Source organism: Acanthochromis polyacanthus, chromosome 10 (assembly GCF_021347895.1).
Source record: "Acanthochromis polyacanthus isolate Apoly-LR-REF ecotype Palm Island chromosome 10, KAUST_Apoly_ChrSc, whole genome shotgun sequence".
Lineage (NCBI taxonomy): Eukaryota > Metazoa > Chordata > Actinopteri > Pomacentridae > Acanthochromis > Acanthochromis polyacanthus.
Genome location: NC_067122.1, coordinates 5,093,910 through 5,109,900, shown reverse-complemented (window position 1 = coordinate 5,109,900; position 15,991 = coordinate 5,093,910). Strand labels below are relative to the sequence as shown.

Sequence of the window (15,991 nt, the reverse complement as noted above, 5' to 3'; positions counted from 1 at the left end):
GTTCCGTTTCCATTGCCCGTGATGTGCGTGAGTTTCCGGCTGAGCTGAAAGAGCTCAGAGGTCTGTGGTAAACCAGATCGGTGCAGGGTACATGGCTGAAAACTGGTAAACGTGTTAATGTATTTATTTTACCGATCAATGCAGCTGATTATTTCTACCAGGCTGCTGCACATTAAAACTATCAAACTTCATATATTCAAACATGATATTGTGTCAAAGTGCATGTATATGTGACACTGTCAGGAAATGAGGGAAATCACTTTAATTTGAGGCCAAATCAAAGTGAAATGAATGCTACTGATTGAACATTCTCTGCAATAAACACTAAAAAACTGATCAATTCTGTGTTCTTTCAGCTGTAATAGCACCATTTTAAACATACCAAACAGTAAAATATATTTATGTGATTTGTGTATCACCAATTAAATACATGTGGGGTTCCCCAGGCTTTGAGTTTTAGTTGAATACCCCTGCACTATACATGTACTACACACCTGTACTATACTACACATGTATAATTCACCTGTACTAGACCATATATGGACAACACACCTGATGATGTGATCATTTTGATGGATTCTGTTTTGGTTTAAACTGGCTTACAGGCACACTGGGATTTCTTTTTTTCAATATTTGGAAAAAGCCTTACAAAATAAGCAGCCAAGAAAAAAAAAGAATCATCCCACAAAAAAGCAAACAAGCCAAATCAGTCTCACGTCTCTGTGATAAAATATCAGAGCCTCTTTGCCCGCTCTGTTTGAAACCACTTCTCTCGCCTCTCCTCTTTCTCCCTTCCTCTCCAGCCCTCTTCACACAAACACACAGGAGCAAACACTCGGAAAAGGTTTCTGTTCGGCAGCGCCAGAACACTCAGAGGGAGGGGGTCGATGCAGAATGAAGCCAGGTGGCACCGGACTGAGTGTGTGCCTCTCCAAATCAGGAGTTTGGCAAATAGGCTTCAAGTGTACGACTGGGAGGATTTTCTATGTAAAGTCACAGCTTTGAAGGAGTTTCCTCTCTACGTACATCCTGAAATGATTCATTGATGCATCTGCTTGAAAGTTCTGTCTTCAGTGTAAACACACAGCTGGAATTCTTCACTTTATTGCAGAGCTGCAGTATTTTCACTGCCAAAATCCAGCAGTCATCCTGCGCAGCTTTAAGTGTTGCTTTAGTTAGTTACAAATCTATTTCTTTTTCTTGTCGTGTTGCAAAAATGATGCAACAACTCTTTTAATCCTATGGAAGCTCTAAATATGTGTTATCAGTCTGACCCTGTAAAATACTTTCATTATTAACTATATTTTTAATGAAATTTGTGGTTTGATGAACAAAAAAAACAAAAAAAACCTAAAACTAACTAATTCAAACCTCCTAATGCCAAAAAGTGTGATCTTTCATTTGCTTTTCAGTCTGAAAAACTTAAAAGTTTTCTATTTGTAGTGGAACAAAATCTAAAAATGCTCATTGTAGAGATACTGTTGGACTTAATACATTTGCAAAACCTGGATGTTTGAGTTCTTAAAACACTGGAGGTTTCTTCACTCTAAAAAATATACAAAGCAACTATTCCAGCCAAATATTTAAGTTGCAAGATAAATCATGATTTCGATAGTGTTCAAGAAATAAACAGCTGTTGAGGTCTCACTGCTGCCTTATTGTTGCTCCCAACCCGGTCTCACGGGGATTCGTGAAACTGTCACATAAGTTTTAGTTTCGGTTTCGTGCGCACCAACACGATTTCGTCATGTTTTTCGTGCCGCTCACCACGAAATGTTTTTCGCTGTGATAATCACATCTGAAAGTGGTTTATACCGGCGGATTCATGACGATCTAAGCTGTCCATCGGCGTATACTGCTTGTGTGATCGCGTTTGCGGCCGCCGGCCGCCGGACATTCTTGAAATTCCTATGCAAATTGGTAAGTGTACCACCGGCTTATGGTTAGGTTATGGTTAGGGTTATGGTTAGGGTTATGTTTAGGGACGATGTCATGCAAAATATAGCGTTGGATTCGCCACGGTTTTACATTAAAAATATAATATACACATTCTTTTGAAATACGTTCTGAGTGGCACGAAAAGTCCGTCGTTTAAAATACATTGGTGCGCATTTCGTGGTGAGCGGCACGAAAAACATGACGAAATCGTGTTGGTGCACACGAAACCGAAACTAAAACTTACGTGACAGTTTCACGAATCCCCGTGAGATCGGGCTGTTGCTCCACCTATAAGAATAGCTAACTGTAGTTTCCTTTTCTCAGTTATTTTCAAGTGGAAAGATTCAGTCTGATACATGATGGATGGACTGCAATTTTAATAGCATGTTTACACTGAAAACAAAGTGCTTTACAGAGTCTCATGGTCACCTACAGGTATAGTGGCAGGGCTGCAATGCAAAGTGCTGAGCAACACCTCAGGAGAAGACTTGAGGTTCCAATTTTTCAGAGTTTTCAGTGGAAGGGGATTGTTTTCAGCATAGTTCCCTCTCTGTATGTGGAAACTGCCAGTGTCTGATGCCTTGTAGATACAGAAATGAGATAACAAAGACATTTCATCAGTAACACCACCAGCAATGTTACTATTCATACAACTATTTGAGTGTTTAGTAAATACAGTGTCTATCATGAATGATAAATTATGAGCTAATGTCTCCCATTTCTTCTGTACGGTAAGCTTGGGTGTCTTGAAAGGCGCCTATAAATAAAATGTATTATTATCAGCAATGGATGGATGCCACGGCTGGAATACAAACAGTGAGAGTGAAAGACGAAGCCAGTCCAGTCCTATTTTTACTGCCACTACCTGCTCACAAGAGGACCAGCACGTAAAAGTCAAGGGCCTGTTTTCAGCTGTCGGTTATAGAAATGATCAGCAGAGAAAGACTGCTGACATTATTTTTAAAAATCCTCCAACATCCCTTTCAAACATAAGAGTACCTGTAGTTTACGTGCAAATTTTGCACTTGTTCCAGCAAGTAAGTTCCCGTGACTAAACGAGATTAATTTGGTCACAACTCAATGCATTTATTCATGGAGGATGTGGTCAAGACAGCTTGCTGAAGTTCAAACCGAGCATCAGGATGGGGAAGAAAGGGGATTTAAGTGACTTTGAATGTTGCATAGTTGTTGGTGCCGGACAGGCTGGTCTGAGTATTTTACAAACTGCTGATCTACTGGGATTTTCACACACAGCCATCTCCAAGGTTTACAGAGAATGGTACAGAAAAAGAGAAAATATCCAGTGAGCTGCAGTTGTGGAAATGAAAATGCCTTGTTGATGTGAGAGGTCAGAGGAGAATGGGCAGGCTGGTTGGAGATGATAGAAAGACAACAGGAACTCAAATAACCACTGGTTACAACCAAGGAATGCAGAATACCATCTCTGAATGCACAACATGCCCAACCTTGAAGAAGAGGAGATATTTTCTTGGCACACTTTTGGTCCCTTAGTACCAGTTGAACTTTGTTTAAACGCCACAGTCTGCTTGAGTATTGTTGCTGACCATGTCCATCCCTTTATGACCACAGTGGACCATCTTCTAATGGCTACTTCCAGCAGAATGATGCACCATGTCACAAAGCTCAAATCATCTCAAACTGGTTTCTTTGACATGACAATGAGTTCACCGTCTCCAATGGCCTCCGTGTATCAGACATGAGAGGTTTAAACTTTGCAGCTTCTCTTCAGAGGCGTTTATCACCAAATGAGCAGCCAATAAAAAAAATTAAAAAAAAACAACACACTGATAAACCGTTAATCTGTGGGAACACAACTAAAACACTCTGACATACAGTGTAAATGTAAACATGTATGGAAATTTGTTTCACTGTACGTCTCATCTTCAACTTGTTTTTGTATTTAGATCTAAAAATAAAGAACTAAAGTAAATCTATATGCACGAGAAGAGTTTCCAACAATCACCATCTTCTGCACATGCAGAACATATTCGTACTGTCTCGCTGAGCCACATCTCACTGCTTCCATCGACTTTCCTGAAGATTCACCTGTTTATCCCCCCCAAGAGCTGATCGACTGATAACTCAGTGTAGCAGCAGCTCCACCTCAATTTAAGGCTGTGTTTAATTATTCATCACATCAATTAGGATCAGTCTGTTCTAGAAAATACAAAAACAGTCAGCAAGGACAGCAGGTACAAGGAGTTTTTAGCCCTGTTGTTGGGCTGGCATTAAGGAGCAAAAAAAGGGATTGTTGCCTCTACTCAGGTCAGCAAGAACATCCTTCACATGTCCACAGATGTACTGAGAAGGCTCCAAACAACCAGAAAAAAGTAGCATGAATTTTAAAATTGATCAAGTGATTGTTTTAAATATATATAAATGTATCATATAGAGTGCATTAAACTCTACTATATGTATATATGTAGTAGAAATATTGGCTGACTCTGCAGCCTCCCATACTCCAGAGTGATTAGTGTCTTTTTTTTTTTAGTTTTACAACCCACAGCTGGTTTGGATTCACTCTCTGCTCTCTTATTAACCTCGTTACTCGCTGTCATATCAAGCTGTTCCCAGTAAAAAAAAAATAAAAACAAAAAATGGAAAAGCTGGTGAGGCAGCATTTAACTTTTTGCTCCTTGCTGCTTTTATTTGTTTGCCTTGTTGAACGAAGATAATCCCGTGTTTATTTTATTGCACTTCTATGCTTGGCCTTTTAATTAAATATCTGAACTTCATATCTGGGTTTAATTTAATCAGGGATTCTACAAGCTGAAAATGGCATTTGCATTGTGTCTCACCTCCCTGCAGAGCTCGTTAAGTGTGAACATTTTCAGAACAAAACAAAGTGAAATATTTAAAGTTGTGGTTATTTATAGGTTATTATGCTGTGATTTTACTAATCCGACCCACTTAAAATTAAATTGGGCTGTATGTGCACCGCCAAACTAAAATGAGTTTTAAATAAACCTGCTGTGAGACATTTAGTCTTTTGTTGTAGAAACAAAGAAACATAATCTGCCTGACAGATTTCATTTTATTCTGTACAATAAATTGATACCAATGCAAAAAGACACTTTGAAATTTCACATCATTATGGTTGTTGTTTTGTCTTCAGTGCAAACCCGATGTACCTCAATAACCCTCCACAGCTGACTGCAGTCAAATGTCTCTTTTCTTTCATCAGATTTACGCACATCATAATTGCATCCATAAAAGTTGACATTAAACACCTAATCGGTCCTGACGTACGTCTCCAGAATCACATCTGTTTCTGGTATTACATTACTGCTGCTGGCGCTTGCAGTGGGTGGATATGGGATGTAGATGGGTTAATGTTTATCTCCAGTGGCGTCACTCGTGTGTGGCCCTCAGGACGCGTCACATTTACACATCAAGGTGAACGCGACCAAATGAGCCGTTCCTCATCGGGCTGGATTACAATCCTCGGAGGGTATTTACATCTGTGTCCAATTACAAACTGTTTAACCGACACACATGATAACAGGTGCAAACAGGAGCAGATTTACAGTTAAACCCCTCAGTCATCTACATACTTAGCTCAGACGTAAACACATTCTTCATACAGACTACCACACACAGACCCCAGCTTTCTCTTAAATAGCTGTCATTTTGTTTCTCTTTTCTCTGAGTAATTTCTCTTTTCTATATCTCTTTTTTCCTAGATTCTCACTCAATCTTTTATGTTCACTGTGAAAGGCAGTATTAGACGAGAACGGCACTCTTCTCTTTCTCCTTTTGAAAAGTCAGAGCACTTTACTACAGCTAATGTAGAATTAGAAAGCACTCAGAGAAATGCCACGGCCGCACAATCCATTTAAAGTCTTATTTTGACCACAGATGGCTTCTGTACTTTGGTCTGTGACAATCATGAGATCAATCAGAAATGGTTAAACCACAAAAGAATCTTCTATATCATTGTGAACCATACATTAATGACCCATAGCACAAATGGAATTAGATTACCTTTGAATTTTTTTTTAGACATTGAGATTAACACATTTAAATTAAATCGTTACAAGTGTATCTCTGTGTAGATTCTCAGTCATCCAGGTGATGTAATCGTAGGAGTTTCAGTAGAAATTAGCCGGAGCTTGTAGGTTCTTGTATAGGTTATAATAAAATTCAAATTCATGAACTGCACAGGTGTACCTAACAAACTGTTTGGGTTTAAATGGAGCTTTTCTTTCACATAAACCTCCCTGGAAAAGAAACAAACTCATGCAACTGCCTCCATTTTCACATGAAGTTGCATCTGGAGAGAAAAACTACAAACCCATACATTACAAGTGGTGCAGATCATGCAACTTTAAAAAAAAGACATTTTCTTTTTTCAAGAACCTGCAAGAGAAGTCCAGTTGATTTCTACTGAAGCTCCTACAATTACAAGTGTATCGTAACTACAGAGAAAAGACCAGATTTTCAGAAATACAGATTTGCTTCCCAAATCTAATCACCGTTTCATTTTCCCCAGAACTTAAGACAATTTGGTAAAAGAGAAAAGAGCCGTTCCAGCTTGTAGCATACGCTCAGGATGCTGGAGTTTGAAGTGTTTGGTTTTTCCTGCTTAAAGCAGGCATAAACAGCTCTGAGAGAGGCATCTTCATACCAGCTTGAGTTTCACACCAAAATTCCTGTCCACATTAGTCGCACACTGTTACGATCAGTGTTGTATAGTAACGAAGTAATAATACTTAAGTACAGTACTTAAGTATGATTTGGCAGTACTTGTACTTTACTTGAGTATTTTTTTTCTTCATGACTTTTTACTTTTACCCCACTACATTTTTGAATGAAAAAAATGTACTTTTACTCCACTACATTTTCAATAAGCTACTTCGTTACTGCTACTTTTACTTAAGTACTTTTCTAACAGGATTGAGTAAAAATATTGAGCAGTTCAGAACTTTGCTCCGTCTCCGGGCCACGAGCCGGCTAATGAGTGAGACTTGTGCTGCGTTCATGTGAAGCCAGTTTAGTAGGAAATACGACTTTCCCAGTGCACAGGACTGAAGGTAGTGTCGTATTTACCACTGGGAAACGGAGACATTTACAAAAAAATAACCTTCCAAAATGAAGGATAGAGGCGAAAGATTTTTAAATAATCAGAAAAATCAATCAAATTGTGAAAAGGCAATTGATTGATTTACACATTTATTTACATTTTATTTATTTGACGTGACTGTGAAGTTTCAATATATTTTCCCTTGCACATCTTCTATAAGATTATTTGAATAAGTCAAACAAATATTTTACTTTTTATTCTGCTTAAAGTTCCCTTTCTCCCTCAATAAAATTACATAAACCACTAAAAACCAGACAGACAACCTCATATTTACGAGTTCCTGAGGAGAAAGCTCGTCTTTACCAGAGAACATGAACGCAGCACTAGCCTGCCTGGGTGCCTGGACCAAGCTAGCTTGGACCCGCCAATTAAGCATTTAGCGCTTGGCTGGCACATGCTTACAATGGCTGAAAATGAGACGGAGGCGAGTGATAAAGACGACCATCGCAGTGATGAAGAAATTCCTTCACTGGATAAAGACGCTGAACATCCATGGCCTTATCTTCACTCCCTATTTGATTGTGTTGGGGTCAAGTCAGATTCTTTCCGCATGAAGTGCATGCTTTGCACTCCAAAGCTAGTTGAAATATTGGCTTACAAAAATTCACCGTCAAATCTACGGAAGCACGTGAAGGTAAGGGCAAACATATTTGGTTATATTGGCTTAGTTAACAATATTCTTGCATGATGGTGTTATACTGCTATCTTTAAATAATAGTCTTGCGTAAGTTAGCTTCACTCTTGGCGCGCCCACTAGCTAACATTAGCCTCACAAGCTAGCAAGACGGCCTATTTGCATTAGCCAAAAAATTAGAAATAAATCACTTAATTTTGAGTTTGTTGTAGCTTGTTTCTCACAATGTAACGTTAAGCTGTGGCTACTGGTGGTTATGAGTTATGCTACAGCGGAGCATTTTTGTCATTATCTGGTTCAATTTAGATTGTTATTTGTGTGCTTTTGCAACGTCACATGTTTAGGCCTATACCTTGACCTGACTTTCGCCATCTGACTGTTATTCAAGTTAACATGATAAAATCTTATTTTAGTTAACTGAACATGTTTTTTTTTTCCTTTCTCTGACGTTTCGAAGCTCCAAGCTTCCTCATCAGAGCCTTGTCGAATGGAAAAGATGTCACATGTCTGTGAACCCAGGTGTCATGGCTGATGAGGAACACCTCGGTTCACAAACATGTGACATCCTTGATTCTTCTCAGTCTACAAAAGGCTCCTATGAAGAAGCTTGGAGCTTCAAAACGTTAGCCAAAAGGGAAAAAAAGAATATGTCTAGTTGAACAATGCCTGGATTATTGAGGTCTTACATTTTTAATTCTTATGAGTAGATGTGAATTGGTCTAAGATCAGGTTATTAGGAAAAAAAGACAGAGCTAAATGGATAAAGATGCAATAGTTTTAAACAATAATCAAATTGTACACAACACCAATATAGACCTGCAGTGCATACCCATAAAATATATAATGAGGTTATTTTACTTGTACCATTATTAGAGCTCTTATTGAATAATTATTTGTGGGAGTTGAGGTTTTGAGATCGAGAAGGCATTTGATGTTTTAATTTAAAGGTTTATTAATCAGTCTCCCTTGTTGTCATTACAGTGATTTATTTGGGACTTGCCGTAGATTTTTTTTTTCCTATTTTAATTTTTGCATTAACAAACTGTAACATGAAATGTTCTAATAATCTGTTTCAGAGGATGCATCCAGAAAGCCTTGCCAAGTACTCTGCCCTGACTTCTGTTAAAAGAAAGCGAGCCGCTGAGACGTCCACGCAGGTGCAGTCAACACTGCGAACCCAGTGGAGCATCTTTCCTCAGGGTTCCTTGGACAAAGCGGTCATGAAGTACATCATTACTGGACTCCAGCCCTTTTCTCTCCTTGAACAGGAATCTTTCAAGATATTTGTGAAAGACTTGATTCCGAATTCTAGGTACAAATGTTAAAATTGTGCTTTTATATGAAAATCAACAAGATAATCATAATTTCAAGGTCACCTGTTTTGTTGTTAAATGCAGGCTGATGACTCGCGTGAAGCTTAGAGCCATGACCATCGAAGCCGCAACAAAGATGAAGAAGGCCTTGACGGACAAGATGGGTGAGGTTGCACACATCGCAACCACCACAGACTGTTGGACAGTCAGGAGGCGTGGCTTCATCGGGGTCACTGCACACTGGATCAATGAAGATCTAAATAGGTGGGCATTTTTGTCAGCTAAGGTTTTCATAATTTGTAAATTGTCAGCAGAACAATTTTTCCTCAAATCTCCTTAACAGATGCTCAGTGGCCCTCGCCTGCCGACAGCTTAAAGGCTCTCACACCTTTGACCAGATCGCTGCAGCTCTAAACGACATCCACACGGAGTATGATATCCGTGAGAAAATTGTGAGAACCACCACGGACAGTGGTTCAAACTTTATAAAAGCCTTCAAGGTGTATGCAGAAGAGACTGAGAGCACATCTGAGAGTGAAGAACGGGAGGATCATACAGATGAAGAGAGTGGAGATGATGTTGAAGTGGAGAATGTGGATGTAGCGGATCTTCTCTCGCAAGATGATGGGATGGAGTTTCAGCTTCCAAGGCACCAGCGATGTGCCTGTCACCTAATCAATCGCATCGTAATGGCTGATGCCCTCGATGCAAAATCGAACGACACTTACAAGAAAGTTTACCGATCCGCTTTTTCAAAGTGTCATGCACTGTGGAACAAGTGCGGAAGATCCACTCTTGCAGCTGAAGCTGTAGAGGATTCTTGCACTATCCAGATTCTACGTCCAAATACCACAAGGTAGGTTGAAAGTTGAAACATTTACCATTTTACACTGGCAGTGATAACTATGATTTAAAGAAAAACAGAGCTTGAAATACTGCAAACATTGCCATAAATGTGTACATGTTACTGTACTTTTTTCTTTCTTTTAGCCTATTATATCAAGGACAATGGATGTTCTTGGTCTTCAAAAGGCTTATTAAAAAACACTTTTTCTTCTCTAACACCAGATGGAACTCGCTCTTCCTCGCTGTCGAAAGGCTGCTAAGAATCATCAAAGACAAAGGAGAGGGGACCATCAGAAATCTTTGCAATGACTTCAAAGTTCCAATGTAAGTAATTAATTTCTGTTGTCAAATTGTTGGTTTTGAGCACATATCCTAGCTCGAGAGTTAAGTGGGTTAGGTTTCAATTAGAATATCCTAGATAAATAACAGACTGCAATGGATATGCATGGTTAATCAGCTAAGATACTTTTTGTCTTACAGGTTCAACCCGGCAGAACTGGCGTTTTTGGGAGAGTATGCCATTGTGATGACTCCAGTTGCTCAAGCAACAAACATCCTCCAAGCAGAAACCAACGCCCAGATGGGATGGCTGCTACCGACAATCACGTTGCTGTCCGTTAAATTGGACAGAGTAAAGTTGCAGCTGAAATACTGCAGGCCTCTGGTGGATGCACTGCAAGTGGGTAAAAAAAATCATTTACTGTACAAAAGAGTTTATCATATTTATAGATACATTTGGAAGTGCAAAACTAATGCAGCAGCCACTTCTAAAAGTACTAACGTAACAACTGTACTATTTTTTTTTTAAATCTATATTTTTTATGTTAGTACCAACTATACTTCAGAAAGTATAGTTAATAACCTTTTTGTCATAACTATGCAAAGTTAATTCTGTCTACAATTTCTATTCCAACAGGAAGGTATAAAGACTCGGTTTGGAACAATGGCAAAAGATCCTGAGCTGATTGCGGCAGCAATTCTTCTGCCCAAGTTTCGGACCACATGGACAAAGGAGGAAGCTACCATCAAAATGGGTGAGGCAATTAAATAGCACCCAATTCTGTCTGGCAAAAAAATTAAGTATTTTTTTACTGAAAGGAGCTGTAGTACGCTTTTTTTTTTTTTTTTTTTAGCAATTTCAAAGTCATCCCTAGGAATTAATATGAACCTTCCCCACTTTAGACATCAGAGACTCATTTTGAATTAAATGTAAGGTTTGCTGTTTTTTATATCTGAATTCTTTGATCCTGCATTACCCTCTGTGTCCACATCAAATCAAATCAAGTTTATTTGTCTAGCCCATTATCACAACAGTTGCTTCAGCGTGCTTAACAAAAAAACAGGAATAAAATACAAAAAAAAAACAAAAGCACAAGACAAACAAAAAAAAGGTTGTCAACAAAAAAAGTCCTGGAGTCCAAGCTGAGTTTAAACACAGCAAAAACGATTGAGAGTAAACGTAGTGACTTAAAATCAAATAAAAATGCCTTCTGCAGGGATGTAGAGCAGGAACAGGAAGCATGCAGGAAAGAAGGCATTGTTACAAAAAGAAACCATGGAGTCAGATAAAACATTCCAAACAAAATCAAGATAAACACCATGGATCAAAAAATCAGAATAAATACTTTCTTGAAGGATAAACATAAGATAAAAACAATGGATCAAAATTAAGAATTAACACTTTCTGGTAAAGGTAGAAGAAGCAGAAGCATACAGTCAGAGTCAGATGTCCCAAGTTTCTGTTCATACTGGGAAATGTCCTCTATGACACTGACGCTGTAGTTCTCAGCACTGATGATGTGGTCCCAGGAATTACAGTTCAGGATCTCAGCGCTGATTATATGGATCCAGGAATTAAAGTTCAAGGTCATTCAGGAACTGTCCTCCTTGACACTGACTCCTTGGGTCAGTGGGGCACATGGGGGCAGCAGACACAAAGCAAAAGAAATGAGCAGAGTTGACCTTTATTTCCTGGTTCAAACTGCAACAGTGGCACAGGACACAAGGGCTACTGCATTTTAGGCGAATAAATATGGGGGAAAGCGAGAAAAAGGAGCAGGAAAGAGAGGGCTCTGATGTAAGGACGTAACAAGAACAGATTTGCCTGAAGTCGCTGGTTTCCTCAAGTCTGGGAGGGGCTGCAACTCAGAGCAGAAGATTCAGAGAGAGAACAAACATGCCTGGACCAAGCAGAAACCTAACTGAGGAAATAACTATTTAACATGGTTAAAACTTGCAAAAAGTGCATCTCCCATGATACAGCTCCTTTAATTATCTTTGTGTAATATAGAAATTGAGCTTTTAAACTTTTTTTTTTTCTGTATTCAAGGAATGGACTACATCAAACAGCACATTGAGCAGTCTTCTCCAAGTGAGCAGTCAAGGGCTTCTTCATCGGATGATGAAGACTTCTTCTCACCTCTGCAATCATCTCACTCGCAAGATAGTTCCAAACAGCTTGATGCCTATCTGACCTGTTCAGCGGATCACATGACTGTGCTGAAATCTTACCCAGCTGTCTGCGCACTGTCTGTCAAGTTGAATACCCCTCTTCCAGCCTCCGCAGCATGTGAAAGGCTTTTCAGCATTGCAGGACTCGTCTTTGCCCCAAGAAGAGCAAGACTGAATAGCAAGAACTTCGAAAATCAGCTTCTTCTAAGGATGAACCGCAAATTTTTGAATTGGTGACAGGTTTTTTCATAGGGCTGGCCCCTGGTCGCGTGAACTTGTTCTATTGTTCAAACTCATTGTTTAAACCAGATTTGGTTGATGCATCAATTTTCTTACAGAAAATCCCGGACTGTAAAAATGTATGAAAATGAAGTTAAAGTTTTCAGTTAAGTTGCATCTCTTTGTACAATTTTGTTTTTTTTACAAAAGGTGGCATTTATTTCCATAAGTTACCTAAATAAACCAAATCTTTTTGAACGAGTTTCCTTATCACTTAGATTAAAATCACAATTATCAAAAATGGGTGAAAAAAATTTAGATTTTCTCTTTTGGACACATTGTTTTGGCTGTTATTTGCCTCAGTAAAATATTTTATATTTTGTACTTTGACTTTTACTTTTACTTTTACTCAGAGTAAATTTACTTGAGTACTTTTGATACTTGAGTAAAAAAAGTATGCTGTACTTTTTTACTTTCACTCAAGTAAAATTTTCATGGGAGACTTTATACTTTGACTTGAGTCATTTTATAGTTGGGTAACTGTACTTCGACTCAAGTAAATTTTTTCAGTACTCTATACAACACTGGTTACGATCCAACCTCTAGGGGCTGGCTGGATGCAACAAAATACCCAGATGGCATTGGTTTAGGTTAAGGGATTTATTGCTTAATAGTAAAAGGAACTCAAAAGTGACAAACTCAAGACGAGTGGGTGCTGCCAAAACAAAGAATGGAATAAAACATAACAAAGGCTAACAGAGTTTGTAACCGAGCTAAACACAAAGAAAACAACTAAACTCCCTAGCCAAACCGAACTACAGAAGCAACATCCACCACCAGGAACAAAAACTAATACAAAATGTGTACAAAACAAACTAAACAGAACTGGTGCCTCGGATTAGGTGAACATAATGAGCACAGTTTTAGTATTTGATTTTTCCCAATGACCACTAAAATACTGCCTACCCCAGCTTTAAGCCCGTCACAAATCACGGCATAATCGACCCGTAGCAATTATTACATCGTTTCCATTCAGCTCTTGAAAACAGCTGGATGAGACCAACAGACATGTCATACTTCGTTTACCATTTATACATCATTTTCCACCATTTGCCCTTCCTTCTTCTGCTGTGGCTCAACTGTACATCTCATGCCGCTTAACTTCTAATACGTGACAGATTGCATTTCGATGAGCATCAATTGACACTGATGCTGTGGGTTTAGTTGCAAAGCCAAACAGCACCCACTGGGCACATTTCGGATTTAGGGCAAATGAAAAAAAACGAGAGCCCGATAACACGGAGAAGACTTGCAGCAAAACGGTGTCATTCAGGTGCAAATATCACCAATATAAAACTAATAGGGGCTTAAAATGAACAGAAGAGACAATTACACTGTTAATTGCAGTTATTTAGATGGTAAACATTGCTTTGTTTATTTATATTTTTGTCACTGAACTCAAAGCACAGTTGAAGTAAGTAGAGCTCAGACAGGAAAAATGACTCCGATCTATAAAGGAGAGTGTGAGATACGACAATACATCCACATAATCCAGGTCAATTTGTGGTCTCTCTTCTAGCATCATTCGGGCCAAACTTTCTGCTCTCAAGTGTTTTTTTTGGTCCAAATTAAAGTCCAAAGCAGTCTTCATCCATACAATAGTTTGCTTTCTGGCTGTGTAATGAGAGTTACACACCACCATTGGAGATGTTAGATGGGGTCAGAGGTCATTTGGTCAAGTACAGGATCCTTAAAAACAGCATCACAATCTAAAGGCTAACACACACGGATTTTATTAATAAAGTGTTTCATATACATACAGTTTCGAAGTTCAGATCATAGTGCACTTGCATGTCTTTATTTCATTACTATCGGTGTGTGTGTGTGTGTGTGTGTGTGTGTGTGTGTGTGTGTGTGTGTGTGTGTGTGTGTGTGTGTCCACCGTGTCTGACTGCAGGTGGGCAGCCTTCTGAACAATGTTCACACACTTTGTCTCTTTGAAGTCAGCTTTGATGTAGAGCAGCTGAGAAATACACTTTAGGATTACAGTGATATTTCATTTTGTCGAAAGACTCATTTTTCAGAACACACACGCACACAGCGTCACCTCTAGACGTTACAGTTTTTCATATTTAGCGATGTGTGAATGCGGTCATTCGCTGCGATTGAAATTTTTATATTTTTAAATATATATATTTTCCAGTTCTGCTTACTGATTTTCTCATCAGTTTTCTCATTTTGGTTTCTTGTTACTCAGATCTCCAACATAATTCAATTAAATTCAGTTCCAAGTGTTTGCTGTCACATGCATAGTAAGGAAACATGTTTCCCTCGACTGCGAAATTCTTTCTTTGCTATCCACAACGAATGTCAAACAATATAAATCGACGCACAAAATAGATTTTTAAAAGGAAAGATAAAATAGGAAAACTGTACAAAGGAGTAATAGTAAAAGTATCAAATCTAAGCATGATAAAACTTTCTAAAACAAATTACATCAGCAGTTTTTGGTGATCTTTGGCAAGATTTTCTATTGAAAATCTTGTTGGGTGAAAGTTTCGTCAAGAATCTGATCATTTTTTTAACTTAGCAGAAGTTAACAGGCTAAAAATCAACACAATCAACATTTTTGTCCTTCAGAACCTCAAAACCAACTGGTGGGTGGGAAAGGCATGACTTTTCACGTTTTATTTTTTATCAACACAATTACATGGTTCATCAGAGCTAAAAACTGTAAAAACAAGAATCAGCGGATTTTTTTTCGGTCACACTCTCTTGTGAACACTTACAGAGAGTCCCGGGACTACTTAGTTGAAACTGACTAAATCTAGGCTTAGAATTGTGATATTTCTTCAAAATCACTATATTCATTTGTTTGTCTTAAATGTGCCCCAAAAAAAGCTGATACAGGAACCAGATTCTGCTAAAAGAATTAAACGTGAACGTTTTCAGATTAACTGCAGGCTGCGTTTGCTAAAAAAAAAAAAAAAAAAAAAAAAAAAAAAGCAGAATCTAAATAATTAAATATCTGTGGTATGTGGAGTCGACATTATTTACAATATTGGCAATAGCTGTAGGGCACTGGAAAAATGTGATATATGATGATTACAGGTGTTTAAAATGTTTTGATAAATAAGTAATTGAAGAAATTTAATTTTTACTTTCTCACTTTGACAACTTTGTTAAATTTCAACTGAGACATTTCTGAGCTTTCTCTACTTCTAGTCATGGCTGTGCTGTTTCCAAAGAGCCGCAGGACTTTATACTTTAGTAATGTTCGATATAAATATCCGAGTGGAGATATTTATTTGCAGGTGTGAGGAAATGTGCATCTACCAGGCATGGAACGGAGTAATGCAACATTTCCTGGCTATAAATATTCTCCAGTAGCAGTTTGTGCTTTTCTCGTTGTCATTTTTTGGCCTTTTACGGCTCCATCCATTCTGCTTCACTGAGCTTTCGGGTCTGATACTAGAATCTTGTAAA

The 15,991-nt window shown here is 38.4% G+C and overlaps 2 protein-coding genes across 3 annotated transcripts in view; one reads left to right on the top strand and one right to left on the bottom strand.

Moving 5' to 3' along the window:
• htr4 (5-hydroxytryptamine receptor 4) overlaps positions 1-15,991 on the bottom strand; it is a 232,801-nt gene that overhangs the window by 196,400 nt on the left and 20,410 nt on the right. The window lies entirely within an intron of this gene.
• On the top strand, positions 6,639-12,763 carry LOC110949270 (uncharacterized). Of its 2 annotated transcripts, none has more exons than XM_051954477.1 (8): positions 6,639-7,676; positions 8,753-8,988; positions 9,074-9,253; positions 9,333-9,845; positions 10,058-10,159; positions 10,316-10,514; positions 10,752-10,869; positions 12,165-12,763. In XM_051954477.1, exons 1-8 carry the CDS (start codon positions 7,437-7,439, stop codon positions 12,521-12,523), a joined length of 1,947 nt encoding a protein of 648 aa, XP_051810437.1. In that variant the 5' UTR covers positions 6,639-7,436; the 3' UTR covers positions 12,524-12,763. The 2 variants fall into 2 exon arrangements, with proteins under 2 accessions (XP_051810437.1, XP_051810438.1); XM_051954478.1 differs by having other exon boundaries at positions 10,316-10,518.

What these genes read in the sequence shown, in the direction of transcription:
- LOC110949270 (XM_051954477.1), top strand. Translation starts at nt 7,437, where the DNA reads ATGCTTACAATGGCTGAAAATGAGACGGAGGCGAGTGATAAAGACGAC. An exon ending in CTACGTCCAAATACCACAAG is followed by an intron (nt 9,846 to 10,057) that starts GTAGGTTGAAAG and finishes CTCTAACACCAG; the next exon opens with ATGGAACTCGCTCTTCCTCG. An exon ending in GGAAGCTACCATCAAAATGG is followed by an intron (nt 10,870 to 12,164) that starts GTGAGGCAATTA and finishes TCTGTATTCAAG; the next exon opens with GAATGGACTACATCAAACAG.